Raw genomic sequence first — 24,156 nt, 5'->3', positions numbered from 1 at the left:
GAAGAAGCTGGGAAGAACGTCATGCACTTAAAAATAACGCGAGCCACCAGCCACTCGGCGTTGGCTGGAGAAATGAAGCCGACAGTTGGAGCTCGCCCAGGTGACACTGCCGGAGCGAGAGGACTCCAGGGACAGGCGATCAGCTTGCGGAGAAAGCAGGACGGTTTAGCACCCGCGAGGTCTTTCCCTGCGCAGGGAGGTGAAGTTTTGCTCAGGACCGCGGGCAGGACAGGCGGGTCGGACGTCTCTTTGCAGCCCGCCGCGCTGATGCCCTCGCAAGCTGCTTGCATTTGCGCAACCACCTCCTCCCGCCTCCTGCCTTCCCTGCTGCCCGTTCCAGAGGGCAAACACAAGGATAAGGGGATGGTCAATGGTCCAGAAATGGGCAATTTCAGGCCGCCAGGGTGGCAAATCTTTCCCCTGGCAGCGAGCCTGCTGCCCCAGAGCATCTCCTCGCTAAAGACTGCGATGAAGATTAAAGTCAGGATTTGTATGGTGAACAATTTTTCATCTTAAAAATGGAAAGGAAAGGAAAGGAAAGGAAAGGAAAGGAAAGGAAAGGAAAGGAAAGGAAAAAGGAAAGGAAAGGAAAGGAAAGGAAAGGAAAAAGGAAAGGAAAGGAAAGGAAAGGAAAGGAAAGGAAAGGAAAGGAAAGGAAAGGAAAGGAAAGGAAAGGAAAGGAAAGGAAAGGAAAGGAAAGGAAAGGAAAGGAAAGGAAAGGGGAAAGGAAAGGAAAAGGGAAAGGAAAGGAAAGGAAAGGAAAAAGGAAAGGAAAGGAAAGGAAAGGAAAGGAAAGGAAAAGGGAAAGGAAAGGAAAAGGGAAAGGAAAGGAAAAGGGAAAGGAAAGGGAAGAAGAGAAAGGGAGAAAGGAAGAGGGGAAAGGAAGAAGGGAGAGGAAGAAGGCAAGAAAAGGGAGAAGGGAAGAAAAGGGAGAAGGGAAGAAAAGAAAGGAAAGAGTGATGGATTAACCCAGCTCCTTCTCCTCTTTTTTCTAGTGAGCTCCCTCAGCCTTGCATCCCCTCCAGTGCCAACCTTGGCCTCCCCTGCAGGCTCTAAGCCGGGAGCTGGTGCCTCTCCAGACACTTATTCCGGGGCAGTTAATACATTTCCTCCCCACGGCTGAGCTCCACCCGGAGCACATCGCTCAGAAACGAAAGGAATGAGAGCGGCTGGTGCCGGGGGGTAACGCGAACCGGCAGGCGCACGAGGGAGGGGAGCCCGGCGCACAGCCCTGCCCGGCCTGGGTCCAGCGCGGGTGCCGGCGAGCGGAGGTGCTCCCGGCCACGCGGGTGGACAACCGCCCTTCCCCTCCTCCCGGAGACGGGGTCGGACCCCCCCGGAGCGGCAGCTCTGCCCGCTCCCAGGCCCAGCCGCGCGAATGTTCTGCGGCTCAAAGCCACCGCGCGGATCAGGCTCTGCCCGTGCCCGGCAAGCCGAGTCTGCCACGTTCGTATCGCTCCATATGGCAATCGTTACCGCTCGCGGCAGCCGGAACAGTTTGCAGGGCGCGCACACGCACACGCGCTCCCTCTCCAGCCCTGCCAGCCTCCTGCCCTTCCTCGGGCCTAACGAACCACATACGCAGAAGCTAACGAGCAGGCGCGCGAGGCAACCCTGCCTCCTCCCGCAGCGAGCGTCTGCACGGGGCTCGGTCCGACCCAACACAAACACGGCCTCAGCGTTTCCCTCAAAAAGAGCTGCAAAAAAACGCAGGAATAAATGACACGACAAATTCCGGAGGTGAGGCACTCTTCCAGGCTCAGCCTGCCCGGAGGCATTGCTGCTCCCAGGGAGCAGCCGCGCCGGAGCCCGCGGGGCCTGGCTCTGCCCCCCGCCTGGCACGTGGCCCCGAGAGCATCCTGCTCCGGGGCAGCAGCACCCTGCAGCGAGTGGCGGGCAGCCCGAGCAGGGGGTCTCGGCTCGGCCCCTGGAGGCTTTGCTGCACAGCTCCCGTTCCCGAAAGCAGCAGAACGCGCTGTGTGCTTTGGTTCTCCACCGTGGCAAAGGGACAGCGGCCAAACCTCCTTCTCCAGCTGCGGAGAGCAGTCGCTGTGAGCTCGTGGATGCTTGGGATGGTGGTGGGGTCGGATGGAGCCCATGCAATCGCGGCAGCACGGGGCTCGGTTTTGCAAGCAGCGGAGACGTGAGCTAAGCCAGTAACGCTGTTTGCAATTAAAACGGCCCAACCCTTTCAATTACAACTTCTTGTCACTGGACTTCGGTGAGCTTCAAAGTCCTTGGCTGAAGTTCCTTGGCTTCAGGCAAGTTTTTCCCCCCTCCTCACCAACAGCCTCCCTAGAAACGACTCGGCTGCTCAGGCCAACGAGACAGAGCGGAGGTGAGGAAAGCGTACGCAAATGCACACACACGCGAAGAAGCAGGAGGTGAAATAACCCAAGTTACTGCGTTTCGCTGAGGAGTTTTAGCTTCTTTGCATAGGGCCTCACCCCTCCATAAGCTTCCCGAATTCTGGCATGGTGGGAGCAGAGGTGGGGTGGAAACCTCAGAGTGAGGTGGAAACCGTGGTGTGGGGTGGAAACCGTGGTGTGGGGTGAAAACCTCAGTGTGTGCAGGACCCGCAGGTCCCCCTTGGATGGTCCTGTCTCCTCTTGCAGGGAGGACGCCTGCTCCAGCCCCAGCTATGGCACTGGGAAACCCAGCAGGGAGCTTGAACCACATCCCATGGCCCAGGAGCACCTGGTTGAGGCTGCACGGGAGACCCCAAAAGCAACATCGTGGTCTTTCATGAACTGGCATATTTGTTGTTCTTGTAGATGTGCAAGGTGCTCACACGCATGGACTCCCACACTAGTTCAGTGAGCATCAGGTGGCTCTTTCCCCACTATTAGACCAAATAACTTGAATTTTGCACACCGGTTCTCCCTGCTCTATAGGCCAGAGGACACCGAGCAAAGCCCACCGCGATCCTGGCGTGAACGGGCAGCCCGTGACCATGGAGGATCATTGCACACGTGGCAGCACCATCTGATTCACTCGCTGCAAACACCGCCAGGGAGGGTCGCAGCCCCACGGCCTTCAGCTTCTTCAGCGTGAAGGCAACGACAACCGTGAAAAACGCTGGCAATAACCCCCCTGGAGAGGATTAAGCTGAGCTGATTTCAGAAATGAAGATGTTTTGTGGTTACCTAACGGCTGAGCAGTAGAGAAACAACGCCAAGGAAACCCAGCATCGGTGGACCTGCCGATTAGACACAGTAAGAAACTGCATGGGCAGGATGGAGGCACTGGGGCGCTTCGGGCTGGAAGGGGAAAAGGCTGCCTAAGGAAAGGCCTTGAAAAGAAAATGCAAAGCACCCAGCAGAAAGCATTTCCCAGATCTGCCTGGACACTTTTGTTGAGGCAACCTGACACTGTTCTCCCCGGCAAGTTTTCAATTATATAATAGCTAACGGAAAATCCTGTAATAATTATGTCAGCGTTGCAATGTTATGGAAAATACTGTAATGAGATTAGCTGTGCGTTGCATTCCTCCGGAAAAGAGCCTAACGAAGCGCACACGCTGCCCGCGGGTCACCGGCTCCTCCTCCTGCCTCTCCTGCTCTTGGGGAAGCGGTTGGGGCTCAGGAGCCCTCGTGCTGCCTGAAACGCTGCCGGGTTTCAGGGAAGCGCTGTGGGTTCCTCCCACCTTAAGCATGGGCTGGAGGGAATTAAATGAAGGCCTTAATCACCCTCGACTCCTTCCGTGGTCGATGGAAAGGGACAGGCTCCTTGGGTCTCCGTTACCTGCTGGATTTTGCTTCCCAACTCTCTCCCATGGAGCAGCCTTGTCCACCCAGCTCCAGCCTTCCCCGAATCCTGCCCCACAGCTGTCCTCGGGCACCCCGTGGTGGGATGGCTCCTTCACATCTCTTTTCCTTTCTCCTCTTTCAAAGCTTGCCTCCTGTCTGCTGTCACCAACAGATGGAAGCCCTCAAATGTAATCCTCGGTACTCCTCACTTTTCCATACGGCTCTTGGGTGTCTCCAGCCCCCCGATCCTCTCGAAACACTCAGTCCCTCAAGCCCCTACTCGCGCAGGAGGCTCTCTAGATCTCCCATCATTTGCAGCCTCATAATCTCCATCGGTGATTTTTCTGGGAGATATTTATGGCTCGTTCCGTGTTGATTTCCATGTCCCGCTGAATATTGCATGCGCTAGCGTTCCCTAAGGACCGATAGGCTGAAGAAAGCCGACTCTTTGCAGGCTTTTCTAGAGCTGCTAAATGGCACCTCTTCCCTTACCTGCCGTTATTACATCTGCGCATTTACCACTGATGATATTTGCAGGCAGAGCGGAGTGTGATTATTAGGTGAAACCTGTCAAGGAGTCCATCTCCGTTGTACGTGCATCTCCGGGGGTTGCAATTGGAAAGACGAAAGCAGCATCTTTCCTCCTTACTGTGGCACACGTCGGAGGCCCAGCAGAGCTCAACGGTCGCCGCTCAGGGATGATCCACTCCAGGATAAGTCTGACCCACAGGAACCATTTGCTCCTGCCCCCTCGGAAGGGCAGTTGTCCGGAGAGCGAGACCTGGACACGGATAGCTGGGCCTAGGAGCTACAGCCAAGCTAGGACTAGGTGCCAAAACCAGAGAAGAAACGGAGGACAGGAGACAATGTGCAATGAGGTGAGGGGCAGAGACAGCGGCAGGGACCGCAGGGCAGGCAGGGTCAGGCTCCTGGGAAGGTCTCTGAGTGAGGGAGGGGATTCCCTGACAAACCTACCAGACGTGGTTGCCAGCTCAGCTCCCAGGGCAAACCTTGGTCATCTTGGACCATGCAGGAGCTCAAAGACCTAGGTTTGGAGGGCTGCTTGGCTGTGGCATAATTTGCCTTGTGAGGGAGCCATGGAACAGCTGAGATCTTTATCATTAATTCATGTAAATCCAGACTTCCACCCCAGCAGTGAGGAAGGAGGACTCAGGAACTAATTAAATAGCAACCGAAGAGCAGCGCCAGCAGCCTGGGCCTCAGCTCTAGCCCTGAGTGAGTAAGTGCAAAGATCTGGATCGCAGATGGACAGATTGCCTGGACTGAAACATGCTTTAAGGAAGCTAATGAGAGTAGTAATTCCTAGGAAGAAATGATCCAGTACTGAGCGGGAACTCCAGCTGTCAGAGTGTTACTTTCCTCCATGTGCTGTTTAGTCCTTCTAGAGATAATTTGAAATTTGTGATGATTTTCTGGATAAGAAATAAATGAAGAGACTTACAGACACTGGAGTTCTACCAAGGCAAATGTGCAAGCTCTTTTGGTGATGGAATGGTACAAAACGGGCTCCCTCTCACCCCTGGACAGTCCAGGGTAAAGGGACCATCTGATTAGCAACGATCTTTGACACCACATTAAACAGATAAGTTGGATCAGGTCTCCAAACGGCTGTATCTAGATGAAAAACAGGGAAGGGAGGAGGTGCCGTTTGGGAGAGCAATTCACTAACCCTGCTAACAGATGTTAGAGCAATTACACATGCAGTTCTAATAGGCACGAAAATAATTAACACCGCCAAGGGCTCATGTAGTCGCTTTATGAGTTCTGCTGAACCTAAGCTCCCATAGGGGTATCAGTGGTTTTTCTTTCTTTCTTTTGGGACTGTTTCTTGATCTCACATGTAACTATTGATTTTTTCCATCTAGCAATTCACACTAAGCTGATCTGAGCGGCAGAGAACTAGACGGCTCTGAAAGGCAACCGTCCCCAGCACGCAGAACAGCACCCATCTCGCCTCCCCAGGACAACCCGAGTCTCACGGCCGCGTCTCCCCCTAAAATTAATCACCATTTGCTGAACCCTGGAAGAGCCTTTCTAGGTTAATTACACTCTGATGTCCTGTGCGGCCAGCCAGAAGGAAAGGGGAGAGCGGAGAAGAATCCTGCCGTGTGATTGTAAGAGCACATGCAAGAATATTGAAAGCAGCCCATACATCTCCTCTCTCGAGGGAACTCATCGCATCTGACCTCAGTCACCTGAAAGTCAGATGTCTAAACCGCCCTGCGGGCTCTCCCTGGAGTTAACGGGGAAGCCAGCGGCTCCAGGCAGCCTGTCCTGAGAAGGCTGGGTACGAGAAGGGGATTAATTAATTCCTGCAGATCCTGGGCTCTCCTACATTGACCAGCGCAGGAGCTGGGATGACTCAGATGAGATGTTTAACTTTTAGAGGGCTGGTGCTGGTTGAAATGAATGCATCACACTTTCGACACTGGCCTGTACATCTCCGGACCACACTAGATCACAGAAAATCTGTCCTTTTGCATTTCCCTCTCTCCTTCATGTTTCAGGGTGAAGGGATGGCAGCAGACAGCACACGCGTTCAGCCGAAATGTGCCCAGCACACAGCCCTTGTCCTCGCTTGCCCTTGAACGGGGCAGTTGATACTGGGGCATTACAGCTACCAGCAGACAGGTCTCCAGCTGAACGAACCTGCATGAGGACGATCTCTCCTATCACTCCCATCTTAATGGAGCACTAACACAGCGGCGTCGCCTCTCTGCTTCGCTGCCCTGCTGATTCCGGACTCTCTCCCCGCAGACGCAAGGTGACCGGATCAGCATGTCCAACGCTGCCGCGCTGTCGTCTGAATGGTTGTTCCACCTCTTGAAACTGGGGGAAAGCAGTGCAAGATGGTCCTTTGCAGGCCAAAGCAGTTTGGCTGTTGCCTGAGAGAAGAACAGCGTGAAGAGGGTAATGGGAGGTAAAATCATCCGTTATATCCGGAGGTAGGTTTGGAGAGCATCCCTGCCATTACAGGTTTTATACCGCAGGATCAACAGAAGACTGTTTTCTTCATCCTCTCCAGTAATTCGTCTATTTTATTGCTAAACAAAGCTGCCTCTTTGAAGGGGAAGTCTCCTATTTCAAATCCTGTTTCAGAGCGAAGGGTAGATGATCTTAACCAGACGTGTCTTCTTAAAGGGATGCAGATGCTACTGCTCTGGCTGCAAACTCTGAAAGATGAAAGGGTGCTCTGAGAATTCGCTTCAATACATCTCGTTCCTCCGAGAACACACCGCTAGCTGATTTACGCGGTCCATACGTATACCCAGCTTTTCCCCGTGACAAAGCGTATGGAGAAACATAATGTCCATCTCCCCTGCGGGCTAGGAAGCTCCAAAGAAGGATGTGGGTGGTAGCAAACACCAGAAGCTCCATCTTCTCACCATGAAGGCAGCGATACCCCCATCTCTTGGTGCCAGTTAAGCACACATGGGATGAGGGGGCAAGGCTTGGTGCTGGCTGCTTCTACGACGCCAAGAGCCTCCAGCCAAGGTGGACATTGGTCCCTTAGGGTATCAGCACGCTCTACTCCTCCAAGCTACTGGTATAAGCTCTTTGCAGACTCGCAGGGTGGACAAGACCACTTTTGACACCTTCTGTGCTTATGTCCAAGACTTACTTTACAATTATAAGGGCAAAACTTTGTGCTTTTATCCCACCTGGAAGAGGGTCCTTGGCTCCAGGTCCACGTTTATAAGTTTTCTGTTCGACTGTGGCAGACGTGCGGTACGCTGGCTATACCGAGATGTAAGTATGTCGGTAACATGAAACAGTGCTATCCCTTGCATCTCTTTGGGTGTTTAATGTAGTTTGATTGTAAATAGACATAAACAAGCACTGGCTTTAGGGCAGAATAAAAGCTTCAGTGACTCTGTCTGGGAGATAACTCCATGCAACATCAAAAAATACAGTCTGCTTCCTGCTTCCTGTCCTGGTTACATAATGTCCTCATGCACATTTTATAAGAGACATTGCCTGGGTATAAAAAAAAATGCCTCACTATGAAACTGATAACATTGAACTTAACTCTGTTTTGATCCAAAGCCAAAATGCTTTATTTATTTGAAGCATAAATTATTCCTTTATCTATTGCTCGGTTCACAAGGAGTTTAGGGCAGTTTGCCTCTAAATGAGTCTCAAATCACAGGGTTTTGCAAAACGCCATGGAAGTTGAGAAAGCGGCTTGGAAGAACTTGAAACCCCTCTTGGTGGATTTATGGAGGCGATGTTTTGAAACCAGCCTCCCCGTCCCTCCAGCGCTGCCGTCCCTGGAGAGTTATTGCTAAGGCTGCTGCAACCGTTAGAGCTGAGGAATGCAGCCTGCATCGCGGCTGCCAAGATTTCTCTCCTGCTTGCACCAACCGCGTCTTCAGCGAGCATTTCTCCTTCTGGCCTTGCCTGCAATCTCTGACGGGGGGTCACTGTAGGTGCACAGATATCCCAAGCGTTGGGAGATGAGTCCTCGCCTTTGGGCGCTGGGGAACCGGCACTCGTTTCGGCACTGCCCTGGCTCAGCGTTGCTGCTGCCCGCAGCTGCCGAGCACCTAGGCCTCGCTCACGCCAGCAGCCTGGTCTCTTCTCAGGCCGGACGGACTCGTTTGCTCGTATTTATTCTTTGTTTTCTGTGCTGTAGCAGCCTGCCGGAGCCCGGGCTGGGAGACGGGCAGCTGCTCGCGCTGCCGTCCGAGAGCATCCTCCTCCTGTTTTGCAAAGAGACTTGGAGGAGGCAGTGGCGAAGACATCAGGTGTTGGATGCTCCCTTTCAGCACAGCCCAACTCTGCGCAGCGCTTTCTCTTCCCTTTTTTTTTGCAAGTCTAGAGAGGAGCTTTCCTCCGAGGCAGGAGAAGCAGAGGGTGCACGTCCGACCTCTGCCCACTGCGGCCCTCTGAGCAGGGGCTGGCTATTGCTTGGACGGTGGGGAAAGGAGGGGGAGATGTAAGGAGAAGGGGAAGCCAATGGGTTCCTGCATGTGTGCGCAGCTTTCATAGATGGGGAGAGAATCGAGTTTTGGAGAGCAGCAGAATTAACTGGTCACATGAAGAATCGATTGGCAGGGGAAGGGGTTTCCCAGGGAAGCGGAGCTGAGCTTTAGTGGCAAGCGAATGGGGAGCAGGCAGGAGAAAACCTCGGAGGAAGGAGACCAAGGGAGAAGAAAGATAACCCAGACGGAAAGGGAAGAAACATGGAGAAGGTTCACGCAGGAGAGGCCCAGGAGAGAGGCAGGAAAATAATTCCTCGGGCTCAGAGAAAAGATGCAAGACAACTGCTGCAGTGGATCACGGTAGAGCTGGTCTAGTCCCAGGGTCATGAAGCTGTTTGAAGGGGTTGAAAAGCACCGGAGAACATCTGCTCATCCAAGAAACCAGGCACCCGGCTGCTCCCGCGCTGGCGTTCCCACCGGCTGCCGGTGCCACAGCCCTCCCCAGCCCCAGCGAACTGAGCCGGCCACCGACCAGCATCCAGCATGTTGGATCTCAGCCAAGGCCGGGTTTAAACCAGGACAGAGAGGATGAAATAGCACCAGGACTGACGAGCCAAAGGGGAATTATATTTTGAAAAACCTGAAGAGCGGGTCTGGTCCGTGGGCCAGTTTTCTGGCCTTTTTCCATTCCACCGCGAGAGAAACAAGTTCAAGGTGGTTGCGAAAAACCATCTAGACAGACTCATCGAATAGTTGTGTGGTCCTCCTTATCAACGCAGAGACATACCGTGGCTTCCCGGCACTTGCCTTCTGCCGGAGGTAACAAAACCCAGAGCTACATGCCACACGTACCTGGAGCCCGAAGCGGAAAAGCTTTATCCAGGGTTTTGGCCGGTGCTTGAACGAAGGGCATCTGGCAGCCCCAGCCCGCAGGGGTGGGGGGTCCCAGCTCTGCGCTGCAGGTTGTTGCCTGCGCGACTGTCACACCACCACCCCGGCTCACACCATGAGCTGATCGCAAACAATCCGAGTTGGAAACAACCTCTTTTCGGTTTGGAGCAGCATTTTTTTTTTTATATAAGTTGGGTAACTTGAGTCAACTCACAAACGCTGGCACGACTGAGAAGGAGACCGAATACAAGTATATAACAAATACTTGGGGGAAACTGCTTAAATCATATTTGCTGAAAAAGCTGCTTTTAGGTCCCAAGAGTGCCCAGCACAGAGCATGTATGGGAATCCCACTCACCACTGACCCTGCTCAAGCCATGAAGCGGCTCTCGAGAACAAACTGTCCTCTCCACTCACCACTTGAGTGATTGAAGACACCAGTGAATCACCCTTAGACAGGATTTGGTCAACCTTCACAGAAATAAGTTTGTCAGAGGAATTTCAAAGTCCCCCGTGCCAGGATCGCTCATGGCTGTGGAATTAATACACTGTTTGCAGAACTCTTCAATGTGTTTCTCCGAGAAAGGGCTGGAAATAGTCCAGTAGTAAATGTATCCGTCTCCAAAAGGAGGAAAAAGTATCTTGCTTACATTAACGGTGTCTGCGTGCTGAAGAACGCAGAGACGAGAAAGCATCACGGGGCAATTAACAAACCGAGGTTGCACTCGGTGTGCAAAGGATGTAAGAAAACACTAGGGGATGTGACATGCAAAAGCACTAAATAGCGGAGCGAGGGCATTATTTGGGGAAGGGACCCGCGGTGCTGCTGATGACTGGGGGGCAATGAGCACAGCTGCTGTACCCCCGGACGGTGCAGCCAGCCTCCTCCTTGAATCCCTCCAATTTTTCTTTGGCATGACCGTAATTTTTTTCGCCCCACGATGGAGTGTGTCCATCGGCTCACACGACGGCCCCACGGGTCGGTGCATGGAGAGGGCACGTCTCCCCCTTCCCACCCTGCATCCTTTCTCCCAGCTGGGCTTGGGCTGCGAGGTTGCTGCCGTGACTTACAGCTCCTGGGAAAGCTGCTGGGGCTTGAACGTTTTGAGAGGCCATGAGATATCTGCGTAGCAAACAAACCCGGAGATGCTGCCGGGGCCACTGGAGTCCCCGGGGGGGGGGTCGAGCCCTGTGCGCACGTATGAGCAGTTGAGCGCTGGCACGTGCCTGTGTGCAGCTCCTTTTATGCCTAATAGCAGGTTAACCAAGCACTGATAAAACGCTGATTTGGAGCCGAATGCTGCTGCTAAATCGCAATGAAAACCAGTGTTTTTAAAAGCATGCAGAAGGTGAACAGCATTGACTTCTTCTTCATTTAATGAGATGCTCAGCAACTTTCCCGCACCCACCTGTGCTGAGGCTTGCTGATGCAAGGACCCATCTGCAGCTTGGTGGTGGGACCAGCCTCCCCGCAGCCCCCAGCCTCCCCCCAGGCACGAGCCGGGCACGGGTGCCGCGCACGCAGGGAGCAACGGCCACGATCAGCCTCACGAGGCGACAACCCAGCACAAGCTCTCTGGGAATTCATGCTATTCCCCTTCCAAAGCAACAAGATCGCACCAGCGGCACCGCAAAAGCCTGCCCGCCCGCTGCAGTCGCTCTCCCCGCTACGGAGCAGCAGCTCGCTGGGCACCGGAGGGAGCGAAACGGCAGGATTTGGCCGAACCAATAACCATTTTCAAACTTTAAAACGATGCCAGTCAAGGCAAATCATCTCCCCCGGCCCCAGCATCCTCCGCATCACAGTCACGGGAGACGCTAAGGATTAAGTGAAAGCAAACGCTGTTCTCTGGAAGGCTGCTGCCTCCCCAGCTTTAGAGGCACAGGGGATGGATGCTCCGGGGATGCCCCAGCGGGTTTCTGGAGAAGAGGACACTCATTTCTAGTCCATAGGAGATACAACTGCATGGGGTCGAGGTAGAAGGTGTGCTTGTCCTCCCCGCTGCTGGCTCTGCCCGTGCCAGCCAGCTCCTGGCAGGTTCATCCCGGCCCCGCAGCCGGAGCTTTTCCTACTGTAACAGCTTCTACCCAGCAGACCCGGACTGGGCTTGGGCTAACGCTGCCCAGCAACCCTGTCTCTGCAGAGAAACAGGAAATTTGGCTCATGCTATTACGCGCTGCTTCTCTAACCACTTCGCTCTGAGGAATTCAAGCTCAATTTACCTGAAAAGCATCATTTCTCCCTGGATTATTTTTTTCATCATCAAAACGGATGCCCGACGGATTCAGTGCTCAGTCTTTTTGAGGACACAGCCCTTTGCTCCAGCAGTAACAGCCGTGTCAGGCCCCTCGAGCACAGCTCTGACCAAATTGCTCATAACTTTGCTTTGGGTTTCCAAAGTGCAATTGCTCCCGAGCTGCAGCCCGCTCGCAGCAATATAACCCAGTGGCTGCAAAGCTCGGACCGGCGAGCTCGGAGCTCCGCACGAGCAAGGAAATCACGCAATTCCCCCCGTGCAAGGCAGGCTCGCAAGAAAATGGCACATTTCCAGCAAAAAAGGCAACAAGCGGCTGTTTCAGCACGTAACTCACCACAAAGCTCTGCACCGCTGTCCTCCCGGCGGAGCCGCTGCGAAGGAGGGAGATCGCTGCGGGAGACGCCGGCTAAGAGGGTTAGGTGCCTGCTCAGCCACCTGGTAAGCGGATCGCGTGGAAATGCAAGGCGTTAATTCACAGCAGACAAAGCTCGGTGTAATTACAGTGTTTTGATGAGCGTTTGGGACGGAGTTCAGCATTTTTGTTCTGGCTAGGCCAGGCTCAACCGATGAACAACGATAAGACCAGGACTAGCGGTTTGCATCACTGCAGCAACCGGCGCGGAGCTCAAAAGTGGAGTGATGTTAAACAAAAGGACGATGAAAAATGATGCGACGCATCCCTTATACCGCTGCGTTGTGCCCAGCTTAAAGCCAACAGAGCCCTCAAAACCTGGAGTCCAAACTCCGCCAGAACAGCACGCAAAGGCCGCAGCAAAAATGAAAAATCAGTCCCCGGTAGCTGGTCAGGGCTGAGCAGGAGGGAACTCAAGCAGGCAAAAAATGAGCTACAGGTCTCGCCTGCCTAAGGAGCAATATGAACCAGAAAGTCCCGTGGCTGCTTGAACAGAATAATCTGCAAATATAAGCAGCCAAATTGGCATTTAATGAACCCCAACTCCATTAAAAAAAGGTTTTCAGCATCTGCAGAGAAATGCAGATATTAAAAGAGCGACCACGCAGGCAAGCGCACATCCCAACAGCCCCCCAAGGGAACTAACAGAGAAAGCAGAAGCAAAACTTGATGTTACTAAGCAGGCAACAAGCATCCAAGCGAACCAGACTGGGAACGGGATCGCTGTAACGAAAGCAAACAAGCCGGGGTTTAAATAGAAGCAAAAACCTTGGGAGGGAAAACCAGCGCAAGCAAATGTTTACCCTCATGATGGGATCGTTTAGAAATTATGGCCGGGCGCCAACTCTCCAATATTTTTAGTTTTGGAAGGTCTAATCTCAATTTAAAAGTAAGTGCATCTGTATTTCCAGCCCCTTTTTGCTTTAGGTAGGCTGATGCATGACCAGTTCAGCATTTTGGCTGTATCAGAAACACCTGTGTAAAGAAAAGGACTAAATCTTCAGCCACCTGAATCTGGGGGAAACCAATTGACAGCATATTGCACAGCGTTTTGCAATTTATCTGATAAATGCTATCTGAACAGAAAGAGAAGCCCAGGTCATTTAATAACTCTGAGACACAGGTTCAGCAGTGAGCAAGCCCAAAAAAAGAGCACAAATACACAGCTTTGCTCTGCCCCATAAACAGCAAAAAGACAAAAATGCTCCCTGCATTTTGCTAATAGGGTTTATGGGGAGGAAAATGAAGGAGAAAAACCCCCCCAGGGATCTCTGCAAAGATCAACTCACCCCGGTCCCGTCAGGGCAGCGAGCCAGAAGAGCTTCCTCGCAAACGCGTGCCAGAGTCGGACCGAAACGTGCAAAGAATGAGTCGGGTTCAAACTTATATTAATTTTATTCACATTTTCCAGAAGAAAGCATTGGTGGAGCGCAACATTGTGGCTAGCGTCAAAAAGCTCAAGTATTTGTTTGGTTTAAAGCAGGCAAACATTTCAAACGCTGAAACAAGACAGTGGACGCGCTCTCCCTGCCCCTGCACATGTTTCCAGTTCAAGTAATAGGAATTTCAAAAATAAGCTAGCTCATCACATGATGGAGAGAACGTCAAAAACTTTAAAGCTCTCTGTGGTATAAGCCCCTAAGCAGGGCATGAAAGTAGCAGGCAGGAAATCTTCTACAGCTGAACTGGCTTATCCCCTGGCTGCTTTTTTTTTTTTCCTTTGGTTGTAAAATTTCGCTATCAGTGCTGCCGAATGCTTCCGCCCAACTTTAATGCGATTCGTTACCTGGAGCAGGAATTTGCTGCTCCAGGATTACAAGGCTGATCATTCGTGATGGCACTGACAAATTTTAGCAGGACTCTCTACTAAGGAGCAAAGAGAAAAGGAGGAAAAAACCCGACCATTTTGGATTTAAAGAACACATACAGGAATAAGACACATATTAATCTGGAACTGAGACTTTTCAATTGCACTGCTTGGCCATGGGAAGTTTTCACAATTCTGCCTTGCTTTTAAGTAATAAATTTGTTTTCTAAGTGACTGTTGGGTTCAGCTGAGCCCACAGCTGGTGTATGCTGATATTTAGCCGATTGTGAAAACCTCCTAAACCAAGTGGCATTAACCAGTTTCAGCTCTGTACAATACACAGCCACAGCTTCTGGCTTTCTGCTTCGAAGCGTGTGTTTCGAATCAGACAAGAAGGCATTAAACAAAGGCATCTGCAGACCCCTTGCTGAAATACAGCCCTTGATTAGGGCTGGAAAAAAAGGCAAATTTTTGTCAAGTCCGGAGAGAAACAAGTCACCGAGCCGCACGTGAAAGCGGGGCTCGCTGGTGCAAGCAAAATAGCACCAGCACCCGGTGAATTCCTAAGTCATGGGCAAAGTCAGGGCTAAAACATGAGGGTTTTTTTCCTTGTAAATATTAGGAAATTTTAAACTTGTCCAGTGAAGACACTGGAAATCTTTTTGCCTTTGCATTACTTTAAAGTAGCTATATTTTAATAAAATCAAGCAATTTTTGGAAGAAGAGTTACTATAGATCTGTGCACACTCTTGCTTAGACAATTATCAGATTAACAAAAAGGCACAAGAAGCAGATTCTTGCTTTTTCTATCCCTAAAAGGTTTCCTCCCTTCCCCCTTGCTGAAAGCACCGCCACTGCTGTAACTGAAAAAACTCCAAGTACACATTTTCTTCTTCGATCCAGCTGGCTTGGAAGCCCCTAGGATTAAAGATCTCTGTGCTGTTTGAATAATTTCAGTGACTGGAATTTCACTGCTTGTTTCACCAGATCTCTTCACCCTCTATCTATATATAGCAAAAAAAAAAAAAAAAAAAGATGAAATATTTTATTTTGGCTTTTTTCGCTGGAGGCAACCTGCTGTCCCCAACTCAGTCTCCCAGAGGAAGGAGGTAAAATAGAAAATCCAGCAGGACCTGCTTACTGGAAACGAGAACAAAGTGAAATTGCACTCAAACATCAGCTGCTGAAGATCTCCAAGCCCCTCCACCTGGCAGGCTGTTACAGATGGGGAAACTGGAGCAAAGAAGGGCTGGGGGTTATTTAGCAAGGCAGCGGAGAGCCCACAACGGAGCAGTCTGGCTACCGATGCTCTGCTCCAGTTGTCGAGAAAAAACGCTGCTTTGCCTAGAAGGTGAATTGTGTCAGAGCCCAGGTCGTGCCGCTTGCAATTCCAGTCTTTGCACGGACTCGGGATGCTCTGAGCGGGATAAAGGAATGTGACTCTTTGGCAAATATCCTTGTTATCATATTAGAAATATATTTTAATAAATTAAATCCATATCTTGTCTAGCCTGCATTAAATTACTAAACTCTCCTGCAGCTACCTATGCAGTGAACTGTCTGTTATTTAGTATTTTGGATATTAAATATCCCACCACTCCTATATCTTCTCTGTGGAAGGCTTAAACTCCTTAACTTCTTATACAAAAATAGAAAGTATGGAGACAAACTGCTCCATATGTTAATCCAGGACTGAATGCATTCAGCAGCTCGGATTCTGCTCTATCGACAATTTTAAGGGACTTATTACTTTAGGAAGGTCACAAGGACCTTCTCAGAAACTGAAAGGTTGGACAAAGGACATGGAGAGATGAGGGAAGGAAGACAAAGCGTATTCCTTGCCTCATCCCACCCTCACGTAGAGCGTGTTCATTCTCGGTTCACCACAGCTGGTAGAGCAGCTGCAGGACTGGGACTAAGGCAACAACGTTAGGGATAAAGATGCCAAGAACGGGAGGGAGTCTGAGGCATCTGTGGATGGATGGGTCACACCTGCATCATGCAATGCCCTGAGAAATTCATGCAACCTGGGCTGGATTCGGACAGCTCACCCACCTTTGGCAACACAGCAGAAGCACACTCACGGCATGCAGAAGGGTCCACTCGTTCACGCACAGAGGTTTCACCTCGGCAGCTTCGTACGAAGCGGTGGAAAGGCATACCTGGCTAAGGTGACTCCAGCTAAGCCCCAGAACAGCCAAATATCTAACAAGGAGAACGGCCAGAGACAGAGTCGCAGCCTCACGTGCTGCCGGGCACAAAAGGAAACGTTAAACAGAGCCCCCAAAGTGCTGACCCTTCCCCCAGTGCTTCCAGGGTAGGAGGAGGACTCTGGGAGCAATGGGACAGAAGTCCCTCACCCGGGACAGCCCAGTCCTGGATGCATGCTCATAAAACCGTGCTCTGACCTCCACAGGAGCAGGAAATACTAGCGCTCTTCTGCTGCCAGCAAAGCGCACAGATTGCTACCTACATGCAGGGCAGCAGAGCTTCGCTTCCTCTCGGATACAAATAGATTAGCTCTCTTTTGAGGATCATTCCTTGTTTTGCTGCCTGTTCGAATCCTGATCCCCCTCTGGTCAGCCTTCCCTTCATGTTCTGCCTGACTCGAAACTAGAGACGCGGAGGACCTGGTGCCCTGCTGCTAAAGCACGCCATCTCGTCGGCAGAACAGACCAGAGTCCACTTGGAGGCCATGAAGGCCAAAGCACTAGCTGTCCTTACGTTTCAAACTGTAGGAAATAAAAGCAAATTGTTTAGGACATCTGTTTGCATCTGTACGCATATGCTGGCCACGGCTGGGTTTTCAACTTGGGCTGCTCCTAGCAACTGACTGATGGTGAAGAGAGTCTGGATGAACCCAGCAAACTCTCAAGTGCGCCTGATCGTCTCATTTTGCCATGAGGTGTTCATGGTCTAGATGGCAATGGCCCAAAAGCACTGATGGGAGAGCTAGAGCTAGGAATATTTTTCTTTGCCTCTTGTGGGAGATGCGTTTATGAGAGGTCTCTGCTTACTCCAAGCCCATCCAAGGACAGGGCTCTCTCCTCCAACCGTCTGGTGGCGTGAATGAGAAAGTCTTACTTGTTACCAGAAATAATGTAAGCCGTCACTGATGAAACCCTTTGCCCGTGGTACCTTTCTGGTGTGGTGCAAGCAGTCCATTAGCCAAGAGTATTTGAACTAGTAAGATCAGCAGGAAAAAATGGAATTTAAAAATCAGTCTTGAAAATGTCAGCTCTTGAGTCGTAGCTCTGAAGGATACAGGTGAGTTGCTCTGAAGTGCATACGTTTCCTATTTTCTCAGTCTCCTTTCTCAGAGTTTTTATACATACATATGTACATATACATATATTAAACATGCTGGTGATAATTCAGTCTCTCTTTCAGGCACTCTCATTGGACACAGCAGTCATTTTACTCATAGCTTTTTCTCGCTATTGCAGCTCCACCAATGTTACGCTGGATTTCCCCTTACAACTGGAGGTTTCTTCTAGATCTCAAAAAGAGATTGATATATCAAAACCAAATTCAATTACAAAATATAATAATCTCCTCTTCTTGGAAGTGAAGCTGCCCCATATTCCAGATTGTGGCAGGATGTTTATGTCCTCAAAATAGTTATAACAAGTTCTACTTAAAATATGTCCAAGTTCCAATCTGCCTGTTCGGCACTTAGTAATGCTCTCAGCTGAAGATCTGTTCCCTGTAAATCCTTCTGGGGCTCTGGCAAAGGGCTCTTCTCAGTGCTCTTCTGCAGACCTGAGCATGAGGATGGCATTGTAGATTTTCAGGGCAGGACCCAGCTTGATACCGAGTATTTTAACCATGTCGGTCTGGTTCAGGAGTAGAAAGGCCTCTCCATCTATCTGCTAGAGGTTGGAAACACAACAGAAGATAGAGATTATTATCTAGAAATTGGCAGGTTTCTTCTCATTTCTAGTCTTCCCAATTAAACAACATACTTGGAACTGAGGAATAAAAGCACAAATGCAGCCTTGAAGACTGCAACGTTATATTTCTCCCCAGTTCCCACTGGTATCAACGTGAGCTCTCAGGCACACTGCCCCTTTCAGAGGTCTTGGGTCTCATCTAGAAGCCAGCTTTCTCCAAACAGAGAAGCCATAGCATGGTCAAGGCTTACGGAGAAATCATGAGAAGGACGCTCGATCATTAGACTTTAGGTTAGTATAAGGATAACTACTCTAAAATCCAACAATTGTCAAAAATCCTAGAGCTTATTCACAATCTATGGCCAGAAATTAGATCAGGAAATACGGAACGCAAGTCTTCAGCAGGCAGCTATCCCAGAAGTGATATATCACACTGATTTACAACGATCAGAAATACAGAATCACCATTTCCTACTGCATCCATTACATACTGTCACTGGAGATTTCTGGACTCTGTTAAGCCATTCAGAGTAAAATTTAAAGCCAAATGCCCTCTGTGCTGATGTTTTGGTCAGCTTTTCTAAAAACCTTACAGATGAGAAAAATTCCTGAGATGTGAACATCTGGCTGTTCTCAGATCCAATACTATGCCCATAAACAACAAGTCTCCGTTTAAAGGAGAAACAGAAGGCAAAACCATTTCCAATGGCACTAAATGGACTTGTTTAGCACAAGGTAAAAGAGATGATGCCCTGTATAAAAAAAGGCCCAGTAAAGAGACATAAGCTGTCTGGACTTGCACATATGCTCTCACAATACATCAGCACGGAGACATCCTACGAGACTCAAAATCAGCAATCTAAAAACTATACTACCTTGAGAAAATATAGAACGTTTGAGTGAAATCTTAACTTCAATTTTTTTTAAAAGATCAGAAATTTCCTTGGGTTCACAAGAACATCCGCAGTTACCCAGAGAGGACAAAGATAAAATCAATGCAAATACCAAATGCTTCAGGGAAGAAGCCAAGGATTAATGGACAAACACAAGGAATGTGCGTCTCCCCGAGATGCATTACTCCATTAACATCCATTTACAGAGACCAACATTATCCCGTCCTCTTCTTTGATAATCATCAGTTATAGTGGATGACATGGGACATTCATCTGATCCAGAAGAGCAATTCTCCTACCCCTGTAGTTCTCCCAACTAGAACTTCCTTGCATTTCAATAACTGGTAGAAGTGGCTACATTTAATTAACTCGGATAAACATATAATTAAAGCAAAGAGCTGGGAGCCAGGAGATTTGATTTCTCCTTTTGTGCTCTAACCACACGGCAGACCGTTAGCAAGTTGCTTAACCTGCCGGTATCTACCCTGGGAATGACAGCAGTGTTCCCAGTCCATAGAGAGCTTTACCGATTCGTGCTTGCAAGCTGCCTAGGATCTGCATTGCTGCAACAAATATGCTAAAAATACCTTGAAATAAATTGATCGCTCCTTCAATTAAATAGAGTCAAGAGTAGAAGAAAACTGCTGGAAAACAGTCCTAGGTTTCAAAATGCTTTTGAGTCTGATGTTACTATGCTTCACTTCCACTGTGTTGCCTCTAAGATGCCTTATTTTAAACAGACCTGCCCTGGACACAAACACAATACACTGCCTGCGGTTTATCATGCATTTCTTTGCTCCGTCTTATTTGGATGGTTTTTAAAATTCTGTGCACAATTTGTTCTCTTCATTCCTAATGTAAGCAGCAACTTAGCCCTCTCCCCCCCGCCAAGAGAAGTCTGCAAGGGATTTATTTATCCTAAACAGAGAGCACTCAAAGCCCTGATTACTGCTAATGGACAATTCTGGTGGAGTTCGGCAGTGCTGCCACTCACACATTAATTCTGGCCAAAGCCAAACTGCTAAAAGGGTTTTAATTTCAAGCTGGCGATTTAGTTTGAGCATAAACCTGAAAAAACCCAAGCCCCTCTCACTTGGCAAAGAGAAGTGAGAACCCTCTGAGGCTGCAGAAAGTAAGATACTAAAATAGAGCATGGCTACACCTCTCTCTAAAATAGAAGACAGACACTGGAACTGTGGTTAGGACCATTTAAATTATGACTGCAAGAAAATAATAGGTTGTGAACGGTCAGATTAGAAGACCTGCTAGCTACATCTCACTTACCAAGCCCTAATCTCTGAATACATCTTCACTAGGAATTAGGATGCATCTTTTACACTCAGCTATATTGACAGACTGGTTCATTTGGATAAATCCCATTATTCCCACTATGTTCAAATAAGCAGTATCTGTATCGTTACTTTGCAAGTCGTTTCTTTTGTATGCCTCAATTTCTTTGGCTTTTTGTTAGTATTATTTTTTCTAATAAGTGAAAACAAAATACAGATACATAAATCCCCCAACATCCCTGCTGCCTGATTCATCGTGAGAGGAAGCCAGCTCCGGGGAGCCGGCATCTATTAAAACCCTGCCCCTTCCAGCCGCTGCAGCGTACTGCTCTGCTTTAGCGCGGAGGGTGAGCTAAGCACCTCCCGCAATGCAGAGAAGGGGCAGCCCTCGCCCTCTCACAACCAAAGTGGACACTGCGGCCACGACCTGGATGGGGAGACACGTCAATCAGAAGCTCATAAAGGCTCTCCAAATCACACCTGAAAGGTAACTGGAAGCCAAAGCACTCAGTCGAGTGTAAGTGTTGTCCAAGCCATGTAAAAACAAGTGTGTGAAATAAGATGAGGACCGTATCCCTTGCTAGCTGTAGTTTCTGTGAAGCCACGTGGAGCGCAGCACAAACAGGGACGCGCATCCAGCAAGTCCAGTTTGGGAAGCAGCAGATGACAGAGCTACCGGACACTGTGTGCAGGAGATGCTCCGATTTCCCAAACAACTGCTCGTTCAAGGAACAGTTCCTCCACCGCGCTCACCTCAGACCACGGGAGCAGCCAGCGATTCCTAAGAAACTCCGCTTTTGCCAGCCTCACCAAGAGAAGCAGGCATATGTTCCCTTTGGAGGGAGCAGATGAGATCCTCACTGCACCGTTCCAACAGGACATCTTTATAACGGTGCCAAAAACATGACACAATAGTCCAAGACAGGATGTTAAGCATAAGCTAAGTGACTGGAACTGCAGGGGAAATTTAAAGCAGAATGCAATTAACCATGCTGGAATTTAGCTCCATACTGAAGCTGCCTCCTAAATGCCAGAGGCTCTTTAATGACAAGTCTGAGCATGTCCAAGCCATCAGCATCATAACTCTGGAATAACACGGGTACAAAAGCACCTAGCTGCTGTCGGACCCTCCAGTGTCACAGCACAGGATCTGGGCAGACTTCACTTACCTCTTCCCTGAACACAGCTGCTTGTTCTTTGCAGCCAGGCAAACGCTGGATAAAGCTTGCCACCTGTGATTAAGCGTGGAAAAAGAGAAACATGGATAGTTAAAATGGGACATCATCAACTAAAAAGATCTTATTCCTGTATGTGAGTTTCATATGCAAGAATTTTTAACACTTTAACTCTCCCATTAATGAAGGAAACGTGTGAAAAACATTCCTGGGTTGTTCCAACACACCCCTGCAAAGTGTCTTCTGGTTACCAATAATGCTTTCTGCATTGTCACTTAACTGATGGTCTCTCTGCAAGTGTCCAGTTTCTCAGTTGCTCAAAAGGGTCCTTATAACATACCGTCATTATTTTTACAGATTAAAACCTGTATACGGCTACACTATTTTAAACTCATCTACGTGGTTCATTTTCTGTATGGTTTTGTCAGAAAGAGAAATCAAAAAGAGAAAGGATTCAGACAACTTCACATGACAACATCCCTTTAAGAGACAAGACTGAAAACTGGACTACAAATATACAGATGACACTAAGTGCTAGGAAGGAAAGGAGTTTTGCTTTTCTCTAATCTGTGATGGTCTGATGCATGGGATCCATGGAATCAATAGGATTAAAAGAATCTAAGTGAACTTGACATTTAATATTAGGGAAAACATTTCTAAGGGCGAATCTGTCAACACTGGGAATAATCGCCCCAGAGATGCATGCGAGCAACCCATGGGTTATATTGTGTAAGTGATGTAAGGAGCATTCCTGAACTCAGTGGAGGATGACTTAATATGTATTGTCTTATCCATCTGCAGCTCCACTGGTTCACAAAAGATTTGTATCTGAGGCATAACAAGATCAAACATCTCACGCTAATTGGATGCGCCCTTGCAGGAACAGCTCTGTTTCGTGAGGCATATTCATTTGAGTTATTGCAGATGTGACATTGCTCCCACGAATATGAACAGACAAACAGTTGAGAAGGGTCACTGTCGGATACTGGCTTCCCTTTAATTCCCGATTGTCAGAGTCTCTCCTAAATCATTTCAGCGTGTCTGCGGCTGATCCCTTCCCCCACTTCAGACTACGCAGGAATGCAACCATCAAAGCGCCCTCCGGTTTCACAGTATCCTGGCAGAAGCTGATTTTTGGTGAAGAGCTCCAATTCCTGCTGTTTCTCTTATGTAATCTGAAAGCCAAGCATCAATCGGGTATGATGCTTCGCCGTTATTTGGTGCTAGCAGGGAGGGCTCCGTTTTTAGGGGAACCCCATAAAAATCAATAGCTTCATCATTCAGTGACTCCAAATTTTGTAATGCAGACGTGCAAACTCCTACTATCAGCAAATAACAAAATATTGCTTTCTCTGCATTTCCTTCTGAAACCTCCCCCACAGAATTAAAACACAAACCTTTCTGCCGGCTCAGTCTGCCCTTTTAACAGCCTGACCTTTGAGGGCAAGGTGATAAAACCCCTTAGGGTCGATGGTATTTAGAGGCTGGTAGAGGTCTTGGGGAAGAGGGTATGCTTGCATTGCGCCTGTGTCCTTCCTGGACAACTGCAGCTGGCCACTGTCACAGATGCTGGGAGCAATGGGCCTTCGATCTGTCCCCAAAGAGCCACCTGGCTCCCTGGTCAAGGGACAAGGGAGGCCCAGGGGCACAAGGCCAAGACATAGGTGCACCAAGGGGGAGAAGAAACCTGTCTGCCCCACAATGATGGCTGTGGGACCTTTAACCAAGGGGAAGGGTGAGGCTGGGAGGGATTCAAGTTGGGAGAGAGAGAAGTGCTGGACCCAGGAGGGAGCCAGAGGCCTGTGGGATGGTTGGGAGTGCAGGAAAACTTGTCCGGGGATCCTCTGGTTCCTCGACGTCATCAGGAGACAGCAGAGCTACCTGTGCACCTCAGGGCCTTTGCTACAAGAAGGTGAACTCCTGCCCACCTTTCTGGCTGGCAATGATTTCTAAGGCAATGCTCACGGAGGTGGAAGCGTTTCCCATCACGACTTTTCACGTTGAGAGGGCAGGGAGAGGGAGGAAAAGAGGTGAGATTTACTTGCAGAGTTTGACATAATTTTAAGAGCACCTTAAAATTCCTTGCAACCCACACGGAAGGCGCTTACGAGATCCCACATTCTCAAGGCATATTGACATCAGTACAACATTGCTCTACGGGTTTGGTAAACTTTGAAGGTGGTCTGACACAGCACCCCTTTGCCATCGAGCTATAGTGGGACTGACAGTGCCTGGTGAAAACACGCAGATAGGAGCTGGCACTAACTTGCATTTACTAATCCACCAGCAATTAGCACAAGGACAGTTCCCCCCGCAACGTATTAGCATCTCATGCAGGATTAACTAACCAACAACTCAACTCTGTCACCTATCAATGTTCGCCTGTGATTCAATATCCTTCGCTGACTGTGCTTTGAAAACACGACAGAAAGCTTTCAATAAATAACAAGGCTGAGTTAAAACAACTACTCTTGTTGATTGTTCAGCGTTACCAAGAGCCTCTTTGCTTGAGGGCCTTTAAATACTGCTGCTGCTCTGCCAGTTCAGCTGTTCTTGACCAAGAGAGGAATTAAAGATTTTTTTTTCCCTTAATGTGGGTTTTATAAAATAAAAACAGTTCTTCATCTGAAATCAAAGGAGAATTTTACCCTCCCGTTGCTCTTGTTTCAGACCAGCAGAATGGGCTCCTTTGTGCCAGAGTTCAAAGCACAACCCATAAGCAAATCTTTGCCCTGTAGGAAGATTTTAGGAGCCCAAGCGCCAGCAGGTCAAATCTACTTTGGACTCACTAAAACGCAGAAATCCTGCTTGCTTTCATCTTCACAGACCTGCAGCTACATTTC

General features: G+C 49.4%; 2 protein-coding genes and 1 long non-coding RNA gene across 8 annotated transcripts in view; 1 reads left to right on the top strand and 2 right to left on the bottom strand.

The window, feature by feature from the left end:
- TMEM200B (transmembrane protein 200B) overlaps positions 1-12,617 on the bottom strand; it is a 29,336-nt gene extending 16,719 nt beyond the window's left edge. The window contains exon 1 of the mRNA XM_026096656.2: positions 12,179-12,617. The gene's annotated coding sequence lies outside the window, so the exon portion shown is untranslated. The remainder of the gene's footprint in view (positions 1-12,178) is intronic.
- On the top strand, positions 889-14,603 carry LOC135330677 (uncharacterized). 2 transcript variants are annotated; one of them, XR_010392660.1, is made up of 4 exons: positions 889-1,740; positions 2,895-3,215; positions 4,287-4,627; positions 5,636-14,603. It is a non-coding gene; the product is annotated as an uncharacterized LOC135330677 (long non-coding RNA). The 2 variants fall into 2 exon arrangements; XR_010392659.1 differs by having other exon boundaries at positions 889-3,215.
- The window catches only part of LOC112981187 (lethal(3)malignant brain tumor-like protein 4), a 49,806-nt gene continuing 39,282 nt past the window's right edge, over positions 13,633-24,156 (bottom strand). For all 5 annotated transcript variants that reach the window (XM_064524948.1, XM_064524947.1, XM_026096654.2 and 2 more), the window contains 2 exons: positions 21,308-21,370; positions 13,633-17,935 (listed from right to left, as the gene is read on the bottom strand). In XM_064524948.1, the coding sequence (XP_064381018.1) occupies positions 17,807-17,935; positions 21,308-21,370 (192 nt within the window). In that variant the 3' untranslated portion in view covers positions 13,633-17,806. The remainder of the gene's footprint in view (positions 17,936-21,307; positions 21,371-24,156) is intronic.

This window comes from Dromaius novaehollandiae, chromosome 23, assembly GCF_036370855.1.
Source record: "Dromaius novaehollandiae isolate bDroNov1 chromosome 23, bDroNov1.hap1, whole genome shotgun sequence".
NCBI classification, from domain to species: Eukaryota; Metazoa; Chordata; class Aves; order Casuariiformes; family Dromaiidae; genus Dromaius; species Dromaius novaehollandiae.
This window is presented reverse-complemented; position numbering and strand designations above follow the sequence as displayed.